A 22,762-nucleotide genomic window follows, 5' to 3' on the forward strand; every position below is an offset into this window, starting at 1 on the left:
CCAAGCCATGTAAGGGCTCGTTAGGACAAAATTTCCAGGGGCCCTGACCCATACCTCGCCGGGGCTCTGAGGGTGGGGTTTCCTCTGACTGCACTTGAGCTAATAGTCACCAGCAGGAGACCTGGACTTTGCACTGTTTGGTTTCTTTGTGGACAGAGTGAAGAGGTGATGTTCCCCCCTACAGACAGACAAGGCGCTGTGTTGGCTTTCTGGAGACTGGAATGAAGTTGGAATTTGACTGTAGCTGCAGTCAGTGTTTAAAAAAAAAAAAAAAAATTGGTGTTACTTTCTGCCCTGTTTCAACTTTGCTAATACTTGCCAGCAGCTTCCCAACAGTGACCACGATTTACACTGTTCCAGAGGAGAACTGAAGTGGAGTGGAAGTGCTCCTTGCCTCTGACACTGCTCAGCCCTTGGGGACAGCCCCATATTCCATTTTTTTACAGCTTAAGAATTCCACAAACAGCAGAGGCCTTGCCCTTTATAGTAGGATGTGTAGCTGGAAAAGGCCATGTGGAAATGCCAGTGCAACACATGCCACTGACCTTTCAGAGCAAGGGTGGAAGTGATGAACGTGCCAATGGCAAGCACAGTACACCATGATCTCAGAGTTTCTGTCACATGTTGCTTTGTACCACCTGTGTTGTACTGGCCTGTCTAGCTCTGTGCAGTGGGTGAGATACAGCCCTGACTCTGCTGTGTTGTGAATTTTCTAATCTTACTGTTCCTGTTCCATTTTGCATACCTGCAGGGAAGAGTGATCTGAGTAATACTTTACAGTAACGGAATATGACACCTATTGCTCAAGGAAGTCATAGGAGTTTCCCAGTACTAATAGACTTTTAACCAGAACTTCATTTTTTATGTGTGGTGCAGTACATTTGGGGGGAACCGATCAGGTTCCATGGCCCAGATCTTTTTCTCTTAGCCTTTTGCTCTTACAGAGGGTAAGAACCCTCTATCTTTCAGTTCCTCCAGCTGGGGCTTGCTGACTTCCTTAGTGCTTGACGTTTTTTGAGTTTTAATTAAGAATATGTGCAAAGTGTTTTGACCACCTCAGGAAGAGGCTGCCGTAGATGAGCAAAGGATTTGAATATTTTTTTTTGTTTCACTTGTGTTTTTCGTGAGCTAGAATTGAATGTGAATTACTTGCCTAGTTCATACAAATACACTATCCGATGCAATGAAGGGGTTCTCTTTAATAACTGACTTGTTATGACCAGAAATCATCTGCTCTGTTCTGAAGATGGTTTTTTTCCTCCCTCAGGTTCCACTGTCTGGCATCCCGACTGTAAGCAATCCACTAAGACTGAAGAGAAGCTACGGGTAAGCTGAATGTGTGACAGTGACACACCAGATATTTTTCACACGCAATAACTGAATGTTCTTTTTTAAAAAGTTACTGTCTCCATTGGTTTTTTTGCATAGCTGTCACCACTCTGGCAGAATAAACACTGGGGACACTTCAGAGGTATTGCTCTGATTTTTAGGCTCACCACCTTCGCATACCTGTCTCAGGCATTGCCTTACAGATAGTGTCATTTACTGACATAGACATGGCAAAGTCTCTAAGACATTTCGTTTCATATCTCAATTATCGTGAGAGAAACTCTTAAGGAGAAAACGTGAACAGGGCAAATACCATATTTTAGTATTTTTTTCACATCTGTATAATTGCTCTATAGTTATCCCTTGTTCTGCATGGTAATTTACAACATTTCCTTTGCCATCCGAATAAACCTCAGCCTAAAGTGATCCGAACTGAATACCAAGAAGGGCTGCAGTTGCCCTTGAAGTCACCTTAGCATATCCAGACAAACTTTCAGGATCGAATCCTTGGTGGCAATAATGCTGCACACATAAATGCTGGAGCCTGGCTTTTTGCATGTACCAGGCAATTTTAAGCCTGTATTCACTAGTTAATCATTTGGACAATGTACTCTTTTTGATTAACGTTGTTAATTTTTCTTATATGAATATTAGAGACTGCATGTGAATAAACTGTCTTTCAGACAAGGAATCTAAGAGGTATTGGCATGGAGATATCCTGTGGGTTGTGTTCTTTGGGTGGCTCATTCACAAGAAGCCTTGTCCTTCAGAATGTATTTGCATGCACCGGTCTGTAAAACAGAGAATTTACTATGATCGTAGGTAATGTGCACATAAGCTTTTGTTGAGCAAAGTTCATGTTAGAGTGGGCTATGCTGATAATACAAAAGTATAATTGGCCCAAGATGGGCTTGTGGTCCAGCATGGCCCAACTTCACTCTAGGTACCATCCAGCATTTGCACTGGTTCTGTCCCTACTTTCCACAAGAAAATGGAAAATTTTGTGGGACTGGATTTTCTTCCTCATTTAACAGTTAGAATGTAAGACAGTTTTGGCCCTAAGTGTCAGAATGCTTGTGCTTTGTAGGGGGTTGTTGGGATACAACAGCTACCTTTCACTTGGACCCAAGAGTCTTGTCAAAGCACTCCTGACTACGTTGCAGTCCTTATGAGCTTTCTCCAGCTGAACTTATAAATCAGTTGATTTATTTTCATTCCCAATGAAAAAGGCCAAAATCCTCTTCAAATATTTTCCCTTTTCCTGTCACACATTCAAGCATGTCAGTCATCTTCCACCTCAGCTAATTCTAATTGGAGTCAGTGAAGTAAATGAATTCATGCACCTGCAAGACTTTGCCTAAGTGAGTTCTAGCAGGAAAATGAAGTGAGGCAAAAGAATGCTGAGAAATGTTATGGCACAGCTACCCGAGGTTGCCTTGTTCCTGGATGAGAGCTTCTATGCAAAGGTTTAATATGTCTTTAAAAGGCATTAAAAATGCACTGTACTGAGGCTAGATGTACATCACAGTATCTATCTATTGCTGCACAAAGTCAGACACCCTGTTTTAAAACCAGTCTGAGTTCACTTTGCTTTGACACACATTTCATTCTGCTGACTCAAATGAAGGCAGTGGCAAACAGGTAGGTACAGAAACAAAATGAAACTGGTGGAACTATGTGCTATTTGAACATGTTACCACTAAATTATGAACTGTACTTCTATTGAGTTTCAGTTTCTTAAGACATACATTTAGACCTAATGAGAGAATTTGAATCTGGTTTGTGAGCTGACAAATATATGACATAGCCACTTTCAGGCTCAGGCCTAGATTTTCTGGTGGTTCTTCAAAAAGCCAATGACATGGCCTATTCACTGTTCTGGGCTTCCTTTCCCTATAGAGCAAAACAAAACAAAAAGCCCTTTTATCATTAAAGTCACTTCAGAATTTTTCAGGAAGTTCTGTTTTCTCTCAGTAAATAAATTGCGATATAAACTGATCAACATTCTAGCTGATCAAGATCTGAGAGGGGGTTTGTATAAACGATGGTTACTTTAGATCTTCCCCCCACTGGATATTTGTGGAGGATTATAAAGCCAAAACAAGCAGGAAAAAAAAAACCCAAACAACTATATATTTCAAAAATATACACTGCCTGGGAATTTCTTACAATTGTCTGGCTGTTTGTGATTCTACAGGGATCAGTAAGTAACATAGATGTTGTTATGCACTGATTGTTCTCTGGTAGATATTAGTAACTTCATTAAAAAAAAACCTTAACCACTGAGCTGGGGAAACTGCTTTCCTTTTCACTCATTTTTCCCTTTTGTATTTCATGACAGCATTCCTCATCTGACTTCTTTTATCCAAAGAGTCTGGTTCTGCGCAGGCCACGCTCTGCAGAGGTTTGCTGTTGTGTCTTCATAGTGTTGACAATGGTCTTCTTTACTGAGAAGATTCTTCATTATTGCATATGCTGCGCTTGCTACTACTTCTGCCACACAGCTTTCCTGCTATCACTTGCCACCATGGGCACTGACGCTGTATTTTGCATCATGTGGTGCAGTGTTGTTTGTTAATTCTCACATTTTTGTTTAATGAAATGTTTAAAATTAATATCTTTTAGATTCAGATGAGCTTTTGGGGGTTGTAGTATTATTTTTCTTCTAAAATGAAATTAGAGGGCAAATATGAAGCAAATGAAAATGTGGAAAGCATCTTGCTTCAAAGTGATGGTTAAAAAGAAATAGTTTTTCATGAACTAGGAAAAGCATGCCATCAGTTGAATCTGTTCCTTTTTCATATGTATTCACCAACTACACATGGATACTTTAGTTAAGAGAATACTTCCCAAATTCACTGTTTGGACATGTCCTATGTGCTGCCTGAGAGCATTTTTCTCTCTCTCATTTGGGCCACGTCTGAGTTGGGAGGTCCTCCCTGTCCTCTTAATTCTGGACTACATTTCTACTTTCAGACATCCCTGAGTCTCCTTTGCACCCACAAACACCACCCACTTCCATTTCCTCTCCTGCAGGGCAGTGCTTACTTAGTAGTTGTGTCTGCCGGGGAGGGGGGATGTGGCTGTACTTGCATGCAGGCACATCTGAGGCGGCAGTCACCTGATAACGAAGTGCTTACATAAGGATGTGCTGGTATGGACTTAGGTGAGTGGTGGGCAGAGCCCGTGCCACTGGGTTTCCATTGTGTCTACTCGTGCCGCTTCCACATCTCTAATTGCAGAGTAGATGTAGTCATGTTGTCAGCCAGGGCAGGATGTTTGTGCTAGATACAGTCTGCAGGACGGTGTGACATGGTTGAATCCAATGCCATGATTCAGTGAGAGTTACTGCAAGCTCTGTGCCCTTTGTCCTACACAGTGCTTTCATCAGTTAACTTAGGACGTTGCAGTGCATTAACCACTCCAGAACACCACACTGTTAGCTACAGAAATATGAGTCAAGGAAATACAGCTGTAAAGATGTTATCAGTGCTCCTAAGGGGTACTGCTCTGCAGTCCTAGGCTTCATGAAATCGAACGTTGGAGCCTGAGAACAGCAAACTGTGGCACCATTTCACTGACTTTTTAGGGCAGTGTAGTGGCCTTCTGCATCCAGTTTAGCCTGCATGGGTCTTGAGTTTCTAGAGCTGAAATCCAGGAGCCTTAAGACTATAAAAGCGCATCCTATCTCATGTACTAGAAAAATACGCAAGGCAAAATAGGAGCAGCCCGTGTCAAAACAAAAATAAGTTCTCTTTCTTGCTTTGTAGATTGCGTAGGATACAAATAGCTTAGAGTCAAATGAATATCCTCTTGCATAAATTTGATCAGTATTAAATTCTGTTTAGATTTACATGCTGATTGTACAAAGTGAAATACAAGACAGATTTTGGCTTCAAGTGCTCTGCAGAGTAGACATGAAGATCTTATCATTGCTGTTGCTATAAAGATGGGCCAAAGGCTTGAAACTACATAAAAATTGTAGGGTGAAATCCTGTGAATTGTCTGAGAAGTTTGCTGTTGAATTCACTCTGTTCTGGACTTCCCACTTTATTTTCTTCTGCTTTCCACTTAACTTACTCTTGGTGAAGGTTACGTTTGCATGAGTAGTCTTGTGAACATTTGGCAGCTATGTTCCTCCAGTGATGGGGTGCTGAAAATGCATTCTTCTCTCTACCCTTTGTGTTCAGAAAAGGAAGAAAAATTAGTTGTAACCTATTAATATGTGTGTCTGTGTGAGTTTGAACTGAACTTGCTCACTAGTTTTGCCTTGGTGCACTAGTAGTGTAGATTTGTTAAGCAAAGAAATAATGAATGCATGCGTTTGACGGAAACACTCCTGTAAGAAGGGTGCAGTCAAACTAGCAGGCAGGCTCAGTAAATGTTGTAACACTGAGGTGAGTTATCGATCTTGTACATAACCTCTGAAAATTAATGAAATCCATAGGAAGCCTGTGCTTAATGAACCGTGGTTCCAAGTCCTAAATAACTGTAAAACCTTGCAGGTGATGAAGCAGGTAGTCAGAGTAGTAAGTGTTGTACTAAAAGACAAATTCCTTGCTATTGCAAAATTGTGTCTGCCTAGTGGAATAAATTCCATTCTAATCTTCTATTAGCTTATTCATAAACATGCTTCAATTAAAGTAGTGTCTGAAGTTTAGAGAATTTGCTTAAGCTATAGTGTTAAATGTTATTAAGTGAAAACATATTCATTCTTCTGCAGCTATTATCACCGCCTTGCATAATGAACTCGATCAAAAAACTAAGGCAGGTACTGTAAACAATGCTGGCGATGCGTTGTTAAACTATGGTGCATCCATTTGGCCAGATGTTCTTGGGATCAGTGTTGATCTGGCTGCCTGTAAGTTTTTACAGAGCATGATTCTGAACATCTATACTTGAGAAGGTCAGAGCCACCACATTGCAGCAGCATCTGGGTGATGTGAATGGCTCTAGCCTGGATTTTTTTTTTTTTTTAAGATATTTAGATGATGTGCCATGCATGATGACATGACAAACTGAGGGAAATGCAGATGCACATCTTAAGCTTTTCAATCTAGTATTAAAATAACAAGTTAATCAATTTGGGGCATATGCATGGGTGATATGATACCTGAGCACTGAAATTCACAGCGAATCTAATAGGATGGCATGACAGTCGGTGTTAACTCTGCCAGCCTGCAAATGAAGTTGGTAAAGAACTTTTGCTTTGAAGAGAAATGCATGGAGTGAAGAACAGAAAAATAAGAAGTCTGTGATGAAGTGGGAAATACTGAGAAGTCTTGCAGATAATTTAGATGCTTTGTGATCTGGTTCGTTCTTTGGTTCCGTTAATGGCATGCATGAAATTCTACTGACTGAATTTCTGTTTATTTTTTTTCATGTACTTCATAGACTTCCTATATCTGGTACAGACACCCCGTATTTATATTTACTAATGTTCCATCCATTTGGGTGGAAGTGGAAAGAAAAAAACCAGATGACTCTTCTACTGTCAGAAAATGTGGAGAAAGGCCATGCACCACAAGAAAAAAAAAACAGCTTGGTTGTAGTTCTTCAGAGAAATTTGCTTTGAGTTTCTCTGCACAAAGGTGACATTATAAAAATCTATAGTTGGATCCTTCAGGAACAAGAACAATCATAAAAGGAGTGTTCCAGATCTGTTTGTAGAAGTAAGGCAGCTTAACTTGTTTTGTTGCCAGGAGTGTAGAGCACGTGTCACAGGACTATTGTGATGGAAGGAAATACCGCTAAATTAATGCATTCCTATTCAAGGATGTTTCTTCTAATTTCTTTACCTGTCTTCTTCCAGTAATGATGATCCAGCAAGAGATGATCACATGATATTTCCAGTGAAGGTTAAAGGTTAAGTCAGGGTTAGTGCTTGTTTCACCTGTGCTCTGATCAGGTCTCCTCTAGAATGGAATTTACACCCCATTGCAGTTACATCAACAGAGAACTTGACCTCCTGTGTGTCTTACCACTTGTTTAAGATATCGAGTCACAACAGCAGCACACAGGGGCAGGGATTCTCAATTGTTAATGAATATGTCATGTACAATCTAATAAAATCCATACCCCATCACAGATTGTCAGGAAGGAGCTACTACAGTCTTTTAGGAGAGGGGCCAACCATAGCAACTAAAAGTATGCCAGAGAAACAGCTTATATCAAGGAAACTTTAGTATCTGTTAAGGCAAGCAGTACAAGTGGTTTTAAGTACAATACAGTTGTCTACAGGGGAAAGTGCCAAGCTGTGAAGGATTCCAGACCAATGTGGGAGCAGCAGAGTACGAAATACTGTAGGGAAGTAGGAAAGCCAGTGACAGAGACAGCCTGTGTGATTGAAAACAAGAAATAGGGCAAAGTGAGGCAGGAAGAGTGAGAGTAGATGTAAAATACCTCTTCAGGAGTATGTCATAAACTTAAGATACATCTGGGACCGTCAGAGTTCCAGGTCTGCTTGGCTGAAGCTCCTCAGAAGAGGAACAGTGTGTGCTCAGGCAGTGGCTGGCAGGATGGCATCCTGCAATATATTGAAGGTAAAGCTAATGTATGCAGGAAGAATAACAGAAAATAGAAAACTGATTTTAAAGGATGACAATATCTGGCTCATGTCTATTAATGGGGTGGTAATGAGAAACTTTGAGCAGAACACAGGGAAGAAATGAAGAACAGGTGCTATGGTTTGCCAGTCCATCTGACAACTGCCCTGTACTTCAGAGTTCAGAGTACGTAAGAAGGTTATTATCAGGATGTGTCTGAGACTATCTTCTTAAGGTGTCTACCTTAACAAATTCACTGAAGTGATAAATAGAAGCAAGTTTTCCTTTGAGAAGTTTTTTAGCAGTGAAACTAAGAGATGAGCCTAAGGACATGGTCTGAAGTGATGATAAAAGATCCAGAGTGAAGAGTAACCCAGAGGACCTAGGTGGGAAGAAGCCATAACCGCCTCTAATGCTTGTTTTCCTGCAACAGGGAGAATTAAGCAGACAAAACTCTTCAAGTTTGTCTGCCAAAAGCCAAAGATAACAGAGACACCCCCAACTGTACCTCAGCTCCTTAATACTGTTCCTTATGTTGTAATGAAAACAATTGTTTTCCATAGCAACCACAGCAGCATGTTACATGTGTCTCCCCTCAGACAGACAGTGGTGTGGAATGGAAGAAGGAATAAAGCGTTTCTCAACAACAGCCAGATTTTCCAGCTTAATTCTTGTAAAATTTCTGTGAAACAAGTGGTTGTTGTTGAGTTTGTTTGCTTTGATGTCATCATGGGAGGAGCTTAAGGGCAACTGAGAAATTTCTTGTTCCCCTTTGGGATGTAAGAATTTGTGGCTACATAGAGAAAAGGAAAGAAACATAAAGGTACAGCTTAGAAAATGTTCTGATGCTCTGGAGGGCATTTGTGACTGTGTCACAAAAAGCTACATCTGCTCTCTGTTTGATTTGAATCTTCACGTATCGTGGTGGGACATATTCAAAGCCTTCATTCCTCTGACCCTCTTTGAATGTGATTTCATTTCCACAAACAGAGTCAGAGAAAGCCTGCTGTATGATGCATGACCAGGCCTCAGCATTTTTTTTTTATACAGGTGGTTCCAATAGCTTTCCTAGCTGTGAAATAAAAGGTAGAAAGACTCTGAGGTCTGTTGAAGAATCCTTTCAGGAAATGTATGCTGAGAGATAAGAAAGGTCCAGTAGCCTTGTTGTATTCACTCCAGCTATTTCCTAAGAAAAATCAGCCAGGCAGGCTGTCAAGCCTTGTTTCTCTTCAGTGTGTGCCTGAAGGTCCCTTAGTTCCATGTCACAAGCTGACGAGGTAAGGACTATTTGCCAAGATTACATTTTCATAACATTGAAGTATCCCACTGCACTAGTTATCAGAGACATCTGCTGATACATTGCTTTGTGATGGGATTTGGTTCTTTGCAGTCAATTAGGGAGCAAAAGTTGTTCAGGATTCCCGTTGCAGGTGGGATATGTTGACTACCTTTGTGTGTCTGCTGCATGCCAAGTTTAGGAGTAGTTGCCACAATAGCCTGGGTGACTTCTGATCAAAGAGATGTTTTTCAAATCCATCAAGTTCTCAGGATCCCCATATCTCAGTGATAAGTTGTTTTGTCTCCTCACAAAAATTCCCCCAAGGAATCAGTGTCTGTTTAATCCCAATGAAGTGTTGGAAAAATCTAAATGTGTAACAGCTCTCACTCTAGAGGGGTGTGACTGTTCTCATGAATTTCAATTTGCAGGACATTGTCATTAAATGCCAGGGCTTTTGCAGAATGGGGAATCATGAAATGCCAATCAACTGTTTAGCTTTCATGTTGCATCTATATAGTGCTGAGACATAGGGGACAGCTCCAAGCCAAGGGTTTTTGGTCCTCCTACTTAGGAGGACTGAATTCAGTTCTCTATTTATAATGGAAATCCAGTGATGAACATCTGGAGAGTTATGACATGCGCTGAGCTCCTGTCAACAGGGTTTTTTTTTTTGTTGTTGGGGTTTTTGTTGGGTTTTTTTGTCTGCTGAACTGATACCTCTAGCTGTTTGTGAGCTAACGTTTTGATAAAAAGACCAGCAGGACTGTCCTGACTCCTTGCAGTGTCTTTGGCAGGTGGTGTTTGATTTTGTTCATTACTGTTGTCAGTCTTTACGTCATATGATTTAGAAAACCTCTTTCCCCTCTCACAGCACTCCTTCCCCTACCAAAAAAACAAACAAACAAACCAAAACCCACTTGTCTCACAAGACTGTAAAATTTGCCAGTATGCTTGCATTTGTGTTGACATTTTTTCCAGTTGTATTTCAAGAAATATGCAGATTTCTTCACTTAAAACTGAAATGTTTGATGGCTTCAGGTTGCTCTGAAAAGTTACTTTTTGTTTTTCAGCCTACAAGAACATCATCAGAAAGCATTTATTCCAGACCAGGTTCTAGTATACCTGGCTCTCCTGGCCACACTATCTATGTAAGTATTCCTTCTGACAAATAAGCTATTGATCCCTTGTTTGCACATGAAATACTCCGTGCTGAAATAAATCACTTTTATACTGAGGCTAAGGCCTTTACTCTGACGGTTAAATAGCTGAGTCTCTTACCATGCTGTTTTTATAACTACAGAATTTCAAGAGCAGGGTAGGCGTTTTCCAGGTCACATTTCCCTTAGAAAAATGCAGTAAATCTCTTGAAGTTGTGTGGTGATGTGAAGAAAGACGGAAGGCAGTTGGGTCATTTTACTTTGTTGGGGGTTACGTGAGGAGATCTGTGCATCTCGATATGCACTTCCAGAGAGATCTGCTGTCTGCATTGCAGGGCATGGGGAGGAGGATCAGCTATGCTACAAGAAGCCTGGCTGATACAACACCTTCTGTTTCAGAAGTCAGATGTTTTGGTTGTAGAAGGAAAGGTGTGTTTTATTTAAGAACAAAAGTGATATTAGCACCCTTCTCTTACAAACCTAACAGTGCTGAAAATGCAAAGCTATTGATACACTATTTTATGTGAGGTTACCTGAGATGTAGTTTAATATGATTCCTTCAGTAATGAAGTCTTCTCCTTCATTATTTTAGAGGATCTCTCTCACTTCTTGGCCTCATTATTGGTACCTTTTGAGCCCGTAGGATCTTAGAAATTAGTAGCTGAAATACATTGGCAGAAGGTTGGCTCACAGTTTTCAAAGGAGTAATGTTTTTCTTCTCTTTTCCTACCACTTTTCCAGGTATTTCACCATTGTACGTGTCAGTACTTTTTTTTTCCTAGCAGAGAAGTCCACAGGGTCAAACAAAAAAAAAAGTGATCTTTTGTGGCTATACAAATCTGTTTCTAAGGAGGAAGAGTATCAACTCAAATGTACTTGGGTGTATAACAGAACAACTCCGCCTTCTCAAACTTGCTATATTTCCAGGCAGAAAACCTACACTTCCAGAAACTCACATCCATTTAAGAGTCCTATTCCTTGAAAGTCTGTCCTCATATAGAACATGCTCTTGGATAACCTGCACAAAACCAGAAGGCAGAAGTGGAAAATAACAGCTAAGGAAGAAAATCACAGGAAAGTGAGTTAGTGAGAGAGAATCCCCTATGAGGGGACCAAGGATGTAGTTATGCTGGGAAGAAGAGGCTGACTACCGGGCAGACTTCTTTTCTGTTACCTATGCATAATGTTGAATCATTGATTTTGTAGACAACCTTAAGATTATATAGGCGAAAATGTAGCATAAGACACAGAAATTTATCAATTACGTGTATAATAATGCAGAAAAATTACCAAAATTACAAATTTCAAGTCCCGAGTTTGCATTAAATACTGATTCTTCATGGCATTTCAAGAAAAAACGTTCACACTGCAGATATCAAAACACAAAGCATGTCCTGGAGAACTGCCATTCTGCTGATGATACCAACTTTGCCAGCTGTAGGTTGCGAAATTTAACTGCTGCTCAACAACACAGTCTGTAGGGCATCACGGTGGCCTAGACCAGGGTCTGTAAAAATGTCTGTGGTAATTTATATTGGATTAAAGTATCCAGCCATATTTTCAGCTTGTTAACAGACCGTGGTAAAAATATTACAGAAATAATGCATTAATATACTTACGTTTTTTAAGGGTTAAATTGTCTTAAGGTATTTTGTTATATCTGGTGAGTGAAAACTAAACAGATTTGAGACTCTTTTTAGAAAGTGAATTTCTTAACTATTTGAAACATGCTTCTCTATTAAAAAAAGAAAAAAAGTATTGTTTCTCATTTATGGTATTGCTTTAGAACCACCAAGACCAGTGGTTGTTAGGAGAGTTTGGGAGGGCAAATGCACTTCAATCTGAAAATACTAGGTGCTAGTACTCAGGAATAACGGAACTCAATGTGAGTAGGAACATCAGCCTTGTTTCCTTGTGCAGCCTACTGTGAATAAATAAGATATCTAGTAGAAGAGTGGAAAAACAGTTTGAATATTCTCTTTCAGTTTTAATCATCAAATGTATTTCTATAAGGTAGGTAAGAATGTATGATGATTTTTTAAAAAGTCTTCTTTTAAGAAAAGATATAGCTATCTAAACTATGTACGACAGTGGATGCAGCTGTCTTTGGAACTCATTTTCTGCTTTCATTTTTTAACTAGACAAGAGCTCCTTGCAGTTTTAGTGGAAAAAGTACTCATTAGTACTACGTAGCATGCAATTAGTAAGCAACACACGCCTTAGTCAGAAGGCTGGGTATAGGTTGAGTGGTAAGTGCAATATGACAATTGCAGTTGTGAGTTTGGATACCCGGTCCTGACAAACACTCCTGCTTGCCTTATTATTCCTTGTAGTAAGTTGTATTTCCTCCTGTGTGCACAGTTATCAATTGAATTTCTGTCTCTGGTCTTCTGCATGGTATCCTGTTGTGATCTCTGTAATCTGCAAACTAAATTGATGTTATCACACATTTTACATATGAGAAAACAAGAGCAGAAAGGTGAAAATACTTGCCTGAGGCCACAAAATGAATCATTTGCAGAGCTGCAATTTCCAGCTCAACACTGGGGATAAGAAACTTTTCATATATTAGAAGCTACATTTTCTTATATTAGAGCTATAAATGCCATGTTCTTTCCTAAACTGAGAAAACACGGGTTGCTTTTGCAGAGGAGGCCTGCTGGAGAAGAACAAGAAGCAATCACTTTGCACGTAGAGTGCCAAAGAGGGTTTTCTGTAGCAAGTGTGACAACAAATACCCAAAACCTATAAATTGTGTAAAACAGAAGTTACTAGTGCATTTGTGTAAGTTAATTTATCTTCTGTCTTTGACCTTCAGGCAAAAGTAGACAATGAAATCCTTGATTACAAGGATTTAGCAGCCATTCCCAAAGTCAAGGCCATTTATGACATTGAACGTCCAGACCTAATTACTTATGAGCCATTCTACACTTCCACCTACGAGGACAGACAGGAGAGACAGAGTCTTGGAGAGGTAATGAACCGACAAGAAACTCATTCTGCCATATGCTTTACTCAAAGCCTGCTTCGCTCCTATCCACCTCTGAACCACTTTCTAATTGACACTCCTGGGTATTGTTGCTGCTGCTGTTCACCGTGCTTTTTGTGTGTTTGATCTGGGTTTAATGGGAACGATCATGATGGTGCCTCGTGTGCAAAACTGCACAATTAAACATACAGTTAAACAGCTACCCTAACACCAGCCACTGGCAGGGGAACGGCACAGGGGTGGCTTGCAGGCTGTCTGTGTGCATCTTCATAACTCACATGGATATCCCAGTCTCTGGGATAGCAAAGTCCAGAATGTGAGGCAAAAGCCAACCTGGTGCTGTGCTGTGGAGCACCAATATTCACAGCAGAGTATGAGGAATACCATGATGTTCTATGGCGGTAAAAGGACTTAAGAGCAGCAGGATGCTTTCTCTCACATTTATTGAAGGGAGATATATTTCTGGAGCACTTTGCCAGGCATACTGGACGAAATCTGAACTAGGTCAGGATGAAGCACTCCTCCACCTGGAAAAGCAGGTTAGTTGTGTTATGGAAATAGCTGACTCACATTTTAAACTGTTGGCATTTAGTAAGGATTCTTGTTTCCTCCAACAATAGGAAAAAGCCTATCTATTATCTTAAATGTGTATTTAAAGATATCTTCCAGGCTGTAGGGTCCCCCACTTTTCTCAGGTGAACTTCCATAGCTGCAATTACTATTTCCGTGGCTCCGATGCAGATTGTGAAGCAGGTTTTGTCATGTAATACCATCTGACTGTAAATCAGACTTCCTGAAAGCCAGTCTAAATGGACGTCGAAATGGATTTACTTCCTTGCAATCTCATTGACTTTCCTTAAAGACTGTAACTAAATCGAGCATGAAGATGAGCTGAGGAAGAAGTAAATCATTCAGGCACCAGTGGTCTGGAGATGCTCAGATCTGACTGATAATCTGCTTTCTTAGCAAAGTGTTCTGCCCACCCACAGGTCAGAGTTGCCTCGGTTTTTCTCCTTTGTTCTTTGATGTTTCTAGGGTTATCTTTTAAATTATGAGTTGGAAATTCAGGAGACTGTTCACCTGAGGAATAAAGAAAGATTAACAGGTCAGAATATTACAGAATTCCCCCCACCTCGGATTTACTTTGATAGCGAATCCAGCTGACATCTGGTTCAAAACCACTGTGAGATATGTTGGTGACCTCCAAACAGTTCCAACAGGCCTGAGCCATTCCAGAAAACCCTGTACAAACATAAGTCTCTTGTTAGTCACAGATGAGGAATTACTCTCACCCAGAGAAGGTGAACTGTTTGTTAAACCTTAAAGGGAAGCTTCTGACTGACAAAGCAGTATGGTGGAAGCTGTCTGCTGTTGTGCTTGTTCTGGGAATAGTTTTCTTACCCCGAATTTTCAACAGCATTAAATCCAGTTAATTTCTGGTGACTACAGTAATTTGTTCTGGAAGAGAAGGGTTCTCACCTTCTTTTCAGGAGATCTGGATTTTCCACCCAATGCTACTGCTGACTTCTGTCACCTTGGGCAAGTTACCTCACCTCTTTGTACCTGTTTCTCGTCCCTTCCCTTGCCCTAATGAGAACACAAGCCCATCAGGGTGGAGTGATCTCTTTGTGTTTGTGTTGTGGTAATCGAGTGACAACGATTTTGGTCCATCACGCATCAGTCACCATCATCTTTAGAAAGCAAAGGAGGTGACATGTTTAGTCATGGCAGGGATTTGCAGACTTTGAGTGATTTGACCTTTGCAAAGTGTGTGTATGTGATGGTGTGAAATAAAAGGGAACCCTGAGTTTAAGCTTGTGCGCTAGAAATGCTTTTCACGGTGTTTTAAATTAAAAAAAAAAAAAAAAAAAAAAACAACACCAACAAAACTTGGTCCAGAAAGATTTCTAGGTGTACGGGGGAGGTGTGCAAGAGCCACCAAACTTAACCCAGTAGTAGAGACGCCCTTAATTACAGGGAGTGGGCTACAAGAAATTATTTATTTTAGCCATAAAAAGAGAGAGAACGCAGCATGAAACTTTATTAGTTATTGCTTTGAAAATTTTCCCACTCAATCTCTTTTGTTCAGTTGAATCCCAATCGTGTTTTGCTGGAAGTCTGTGATGAAAATGTTTTCACATAGCACCATCTAGTGGGACCAGGCATTGTATTTACAGACCCGCCCCTGGAGAGCAGGGGAAGAGACAGGAAGCGGTGAAGAGGTGGTTTAGCTTCTAACATAACAGATTAACACATGCGAAATGAGATCTGTAAATAGTTTTTTGCTATTGAGGCTGATCCTTAATGTAGTGATAGTGGTTCCAGAAACTGTCAGATACTCAGGTGGTTCATGTCCTGTAAATTCTTTCTGGGTAGCAGCAACCGTATTGGCACTGGAATGGTCTTTTGTCACATAAATTTTGAGAGAATCAACATTTTACCTGCATGACCTTTGTTTCTAGCATTCTGTCTGTTGAAAGCACTGACTGTAACAGCTTTCAGTAAACAAGTTGTCACAGAACTAGCAGGCATAGTACCTTTCATGGGAGGAGCTATTTTCTCTGCAATTATTTCCTGAAACTCCTTTTAGAGGTTTTTTTATTTGCCAACAAAGTGCCTATAGCTGGTAGTTTGCTAGTTGTACTTTATGAAGCAGTTTTAAACTCCTTAATAATGAGAAGAACACATAGGCAGTGTAATGGAATTACCTTTTTTGTGTAGTTCGATAAAGAGACAGTTAAAATGATGTTGGTACGAAATGCTGGGACGTGTGTTATAAAATGATGCTTGTAAAAGTTTGCAGAAATTTCCCAGAGCACAAAATGACCTGTACGACTTCAGGTATCAGAGCAGACCCTTCAATTTCAAAGTGATAGAGCATTGAGTCTGGTACAGTGAGTAGAATTTTTACTGTAATTTGGTCAGAAGAGTCAGATTATGGAAATTTGTTTACTTACAGGAGTTTCTAGTAGAAAAATGTGGGAACACCCATTACAATGTGTGCTTTTTTAATTCATTTTGAAAATTTTAGATTAGCTCTCATTATTTTGGAGAATGGTGCTACGAAGCGCTGTGCACAATATGTTTCACATGGAGCAAAGTTTTAAATAGCTGCTGCTGTTAGATCTGTAATGAAATGGAGGTTTGCTGTATAGAACTTGTGCAGTCACAAAGGAAGAGAAAAATGTAAAGGGCTTTCAAGGCTTTGGAAGTAACAAAAGCAGTCTTTATGGAAACTTGCTGAAAAAGGGATGTTCTGTACCCCCAAAAAAGCTGTCACTCCTTTGTTTGGATATTTTCAATCACAGTGTCACCAGCTTCATGAGAGTTAATGGTCTCTCACCGCAAAATGTGTAGTTGGGTATTTATTACAAGAGATTCTGCATATGGTTTATACTACTGCTATGGTACGTTATTGTAATAGTTAGACCAGAATCAGCAGTTTTGCTTCTGAGACATTATCTTAATAGCTGTATCATTCTGTAATAATTGTGGTCTTATTTAAAAGCATAATTTCTTACCCAGTTTGTTATGGCAATTAAATTTTATTGGCATTAATTGCATAAAGAAAATAATTAAAACCTCATCTTCCTGCTTCAAATTGTCTTGTGATTAAAGGGCACATAACTGGTAATTACGCTTAGCCTTTATTCTTGTTCATACCATCAGCATGTGCATAATCCTAGGTTTCATTTCTAAAGGTATTTCCTGCCTCAGTTACCCTTTCTCTGTAATAGGAACTTTTCATAATGTTGTGCATATTTCTGCCCACTGGCCTTTGCGCAGTTCTTTCAATATACATGCTTGTAATTCCTTCTGTTCTCCTTACGTAACCGTGGACGGACACCGAGATTGAAAGGAGATCATATCAGAGAAATGTTGATGACAGCTACGTACTCTTTTGCATGGGTGGGAAATGTAAGGCCTTGGGGAGAAGCACATTTTTGCCAGAGTATATGTGTTGAAGGAAAAACACGCTTCATCCTGGAATCTGTATTTCTCATTTTCCATGCAAAATTCTGAGTTAAGATTGTTTACGTTTGATTTCCACTTTAAAGATCTCTTCATAACAGGCATGGTTATTAAATTAATAACCCTTTCTGATTTTGATCTTTACAGCTATGTTTTAATTACCACAATGATTAGATGACTGAGAGATGATGTTGCACGATATTTGAATGAATTAACCACGCTTATAAAGATTCTCCTTTAATTGCTTCGATGATGTATGCACCAGTTCCTGAGCGATGTGGAAGGAGCAAGTTCCAGTGCTGCAATGGCCTCAGTAATTTCTGCATTGCCATTTTATGTTGCCATATATCAGTGTATCTGCAGCAATGTTTAGGGTACCATTTTCTGGCCCACTACGTGCAATGATATTTCAATAACATTTTTTTTATGTCTTTGCAGTCTCCAAGGACGTTATCACCTACCCCTTCTGCAGAAGTAAGTTTGGTGGAACCTCTCAGGGCAGTATCTTACTGTGATTAGAATTACTCACTTGAGTAAATACAGATGTCGATTTTGTAAGCAGTCTGATCCATCTCTGCTTGCCACATATTGAAACTCAACAAAAATTAACTCTGCAAAGAAAACATGTTCTAATTGATAGAATGTACAAAAAATTAAGCTACCACTGCTACCCATTTGTTGCCTCTAAAGCAGAGTCATTTGTCCAGCAGAGGTCACTTCTTGTACATTCATCCTTATTCTGGCACAGGCGGACTCAGATCTCAGGAGCTGGATGATTTTACATGATCTGAAATGCTGCTTGATGCATCTCAATAATAAGCCATGTTTGCTACTAAAACATGTGCAATTTTGTCTAGAAGAAACTGTAACTATAGTTTGGTTTGGTTTTCCTTTTTCTCCAGAAGTTGATTTGAACACCACAGTAACATAAACTCTTAGGAAGTCAATTGTCAGCATACAATAGATGTCACTCAGAATCATTAGCATTTTGGGGGTAGGAAGTGTTGCTTATTTGCAACCTAGAAGTTGTAATGATTGATACATGTTAAAGTGACTATACAATTTCTTGTGGATCTTTATGCATTAACATCAGTCCTGTCCCTTTTGTCCTGGTTTGGTTTGTTTCAGGGAGTTTTGTGGGGGTAGGAGTGTTTGGTTTGGTGTTGGTTTGTTGTTTGGAGTTTTTTGGGGGTGGAGGGGAGGGCGGGGAGGGGATGGAGCAGGAGGGGTGGTGGGTTGGTTTTTTAATTGGCTTTTTTTCCCCAGGAAGCCAAAGAAATTGAGTTTTGCTGTACAATCGGGTGTCATGTTTTCAGATCAAAGGGGAATCTAATTTGAATTCTAAATACCTTTTGATGTAGTTAGTCAAGACACCTGAAAAATTAAGCCAGAGAGCTCTGTGCTGCAGCTATTCAATTCTTGCTGGTCTCTGAGGTTAGCTAGCCGAAGGGTAGCTCACGTATCTTGTGCAGTACCCTGCAGGACATACATACTCTGAATGCAGCTCCCCTTATGGAGTCACAGGGATTGGGCAAAACTAGGGTTAATGTAGAACTTAGTAGAAATTACAGACAGAGTTGGAACCTCCCAAGAGTGAACTCACCCAGACTTTAAAAATGGATTGGAGGCTTTGGAATGGATTGTTAGAGAACAGTAGTAGTGAAGAAAGTTGAAAGCTTAAGAGATGTTATTTCAGCAGCTTCTGATGTCTTCGGATGCATGAAAGTTAAGTGCTGCTAAAAATATATGATGTGCATTTGCATTTATTAGTGAATGCTTCTATTCTGCAGGGGTACCAAGATGTTCGGGATCGCATGATTCACAGGTCTACTAGTCAGGGCTCCATTAATTCTCCTGTGTACAGTCGTCATAGCTACACACCTACCATGTCACGTTCCCCTCAGCATTTCCACAGACCTGGTAAGGGCAACTGCATTAGAAATATACGTAAAACTATTGTTTCTTTATTACGTCACTTAGTGGCGTAGCAAATCACATGATTCTCTTAGCAGTGAAAATTTAGGATTGAAAAATCGTTGCATATTTTGATATCTCATCTTTTAGCTATTTTTTTGTTCTTGATTGATGCAGTCTTTTGCACTAGGCTGATGTTTCTTGCATCATAAATATGGGTCCTCTGGTTTTGTTTCTGATAATTATTTTTTAAGTCTTTGTATGTTTCTGAAAGCGATCAAAAATTTGCAGCTGTGAATCAAAAACTTCAGTCTGGAATTTGAGAAAAGTATCCCATACTGGAAACTAAAGTTATGGCTTGACTGTACAGAGGTCAGCAGCATGGGATTCCTCCCTCCTAAAACCCAATTCCTTTAAAGCCTGGTGCAGCCATGGTATTTCAGTTTCAGCAGCAAAACCCCAGATGTTCCAAACTACTAGTAATTTTTTAAATTAGAACTCATGGTTCACTAGGTTGATGTATTAACTAAAACCATAGGCAATTGCCTGGAAACGTTTTAAAAACAAACTTAATTTACTGGTGTAACGGTGATGTATGAGTTCTATGGACAATATAGAAAATGTACAGGGCATTCGGGTTCCCAGTGCATTCAAAATCATCGGTTGTGTGTACAAGAGCAAGATAAGAAAATGAACTGTTCGTCCACACCCAAATTGTATAAAAATGTATCTCTAAATGCTATGCGTTGAAGACTTTTCAAGACTGATTTTATTGTTTGTGGTAATGAATTAAATCTTTGTGATCTGTTTTTAAACCAAGTGATACAGTCGTGCAGTTTCATCTCCCTTGGTGATTACAGCTGAGCCGTTGGCGTGCCAAAAGCCCGTATGTGATAGGAGCTGCATTTTTAAAATTGAAGTTTTATAATAGAGCCAGCACTGTGGAACTTGAATGCTGTCGCCATTTCCTAGTGGGGGTGGGCTGAAAACAGCTAATTGTGTCTGTCAGTGAATGCCTTATTTAAAAGACCCAAGGGAGGTGGGACAGAAGCAAATTGTGTCTGATACTTAGCGCTGACAACATGACTGTGTTTTAAGATGATGTTACAACTGAAACCGAAAGAGACTTAAAAGCATGAAAAAGCTGCAAACTTCTGTCTCTTTATTCTGGCAGTTCTGAGGGGATTTTTCCATTTGTATCAGGGGCATGAACAAATCCAGGCCCTATTCCAGACTTTATGGTCATCGAGTTTTACTGTCTGTGTTCAGTCAAGGACCTTCCCCAGAGCAGTCTCTGTTTATGTAACTCTTGTGGTGGGCAGATGGGATCAAGCCAGTTCACAACCTGAAGGATTTTCTGAGAAGATATTTGTTCAAACTTCTCTCTGTTCAGATGATCTCACCTTGGCTCACCTGTTTGTCATAGGACACAGAAGTGATTCTGTAGAATTCATCATTTTGATCTTTGCTACCCTGCTTTGGGGCAATTGTTAATGCTACTTTATAATTTTCCTACAGTAATTATTCATGTTGAATAAAAGCATGTGTATATTTACTTTTTTCTTCTCCTAATGACACTTCTTATCATCATGTTATTTGCAAGAATAATTTCTCTCCAAATGAACCCGGTGGCCCCAGATAACTTCTCTTTGGCTCCCAGCTAGCCCTCAAGAGAGAAGTGAAGCACTGTGTTGACTTTGTCAGCATAAGGTTCTTCAAAAATTTGAGTGCTACAAGTTTTGAAAGTTTGCAGCCTTTTCCTCCCACAGTGCCTGAGCTGATGTTGGCAGCATTTTTGGAATGTCTTAAAACAATAGAAAACATCTTGCATGCCTCTCAACTGACATTTTTTGGTCAGGCACTTTTCAAAGCAGCTGCTTTCTTAACTACTTGAACGTCAATGTTTGTGATGTTTGCATGCTGGTAGCAGGCTACTTTTTCGTAACAAGGCATAGATCAGAAGCTTGTTAAGCCAATAAATGTTATGCTAAATTAGTGATGCAGTTCAAATCTGAGCCTCTCTTCTAATACTTCCTGTAATTTTGTCTAACATTTTTGAACCCTTTGGTATGTCTTTAACCTTTTTTTTCTCCTTCCTTCTTTTCAGAATCCTAATTGTTCAATGCCTTTTTTTTTTCTTCCTTTTGAAGCCTCCTTCCCTGCCTTTCTCTTATTGTTTTTCTTTGTTTTCATTTTGTTCTGCCCCCCGATTCCCTGCTGCCGCAGAGCTGCTCTCTACTGGTGTGCAGCGGTTGTCATACCTGCGCACTAGCAGTCTCAGCTCCTCTCACCATGACTCCCGCCCCAACTCCCCCTTCCGACACCACTTCATCCCCCATGTCAAAGGTAAGGAGCCAGGCCTCCCCAGGGAGTACCCTCCAGGCTGGAGATTTATTAGCATTCTGTCAAAGCTAATAAGGTGTATCTCCATAAGGTTTTCATTGGCTGTATAGCTAAGCATGCCTCGAAATGTGCCATTACACTTAAAACTACGTTAGAATAGACATAATGTCCTTGATTTGGAGGATATATGTCATTTCTAAGGGCCCTAGTTGAAGAGTCATCAAGCAATTACCTATTAGAAATACACAGGAAAGCATTATCATTTACAATTTAGAACCTCTATGTGCCTAATTGAGTTTCTTTCTAAAGCAGTACATAATGATCACTGCAACAGTTAGCATATCAAATTTAATTATTATATCCACATTCTTAAAACATGCATTTAAAAACTGATTACCAATATTGCCCAGATGAGAGCAAAGTGATCAAAAATACAGAGAAGAAGAATAAAGTTTGTATAAAGGTCAATGGCAACAAGGAAGTTCATAATCGTGAATCCCATTGGCAATAATTAGTGCCCAATAAAGTAAAATTACAATCTCTATCCCTCTCCTCAGCTAGTAAGAATCAGCAGACTCTGCTGAAGGCAGTGGAGTTGCAGGGATTTACGCTACCTGAGGAACCAGTCCTTTCTCTTTTTTTTTTTTTTTTTCCTCCAATCTGTTATTTTCTGTGGTTTGATTTGAGGAAGCACTGTTCTTTTGTTGTGTCCCTTCAAGGAGCTCATTCAACTCAATAAGCTTTTAGTTTTGTTTCTTGCTTTCTGTGAATGGAGTTTTAGTTTTATTTCTATTGGAGCACTCTGTAGCTATGCCATCTCTTCTGCTGGGGGAGAAGGTCATAGCTTATATGACCTACAAGAACTCAAAAAGAGGCAGTTGAGTAAGTTGAACATAGATTCTATTCTGGCACCACTGATTAATTTAGAAAATCGTAAATGGAGCGAATCAAGAACAGTTGCAAGGAAGTTGTTGCCGTGAACTTTCAAGAAATGCCAATAGATCTCTATGTTACAGCTCTTCAAGCACTCAGATCACCATTACTAACTTTACTCTTGCCTTTTCTGAGTTTTGTTAATTTCCTATTACGTCAAGATAAAAAGAGAACTTACTTCAAACTTAAAAGATTGGGACCCTTAAAAATAGATCCACTGCTCATTTCGGCATGCAGTTAGTTCATAATCCTTGCAATTTCGACGTTTCTTTGCTGTAAATCCAAATTAATGCTCACACTC

At 39.8% G+C, this 22,762-nt stretch overlaps 1 protein-coding gene across 1 annotated transcript in view; it reads left to right on the forward strand.

The window, feature by feature from the left end:
* Positions 1-22,762, forward strand: part of ABLIM1 (actin binding LIM protein 1) — a gene marked incomplete at its 5' end in the record, with an annotated part of 85,973 nt that overhangs the window by 39,474 nt on the left and 23,737 nt on the right. The window contains 6 exons of the mRNA XM_010138387.1: positions 1,268-1,326; positions 10,224-10,301; positions 13,129-13,284; positions 17,710-17,745; positions 19,062-19,191; positions 21,412-21,531. Of these exons, the coding sequence (XP_010136689.1) occupies positions 1,268-1,326; positions 10,224-10,301; positions 13,129-13,284; positions 17,710-17,745; positions 19,062-19,191; positions 21,412-21,531 (579 nt within the window). The remainder of the gene's footprint in view (positions 1-1,267; positions 1,327-10,223; positions 10,302-13,128; positions 13,285-17,709; positions 17,746-19,061; positions 19,192-21,411; positions 21,532-22,762) is intronic.

The sequence above is a fragment of the Buceros rhinoceros genome, unplaced genomic scaffold, assembly GCF_000710305.1.
Source record: "Buceros rhinoceros silvestris isolate BGI_N320 unplaced genomic scaffold, ASM71030v1 scaffold6906, whole genome shotgun sequence".
Lineage (NCBI taxonomy): Eukaryota > Metazoa > Chordata > Aves > Bucerotiformes > Bucerotidae > Buceros > Buceros rhinoceros.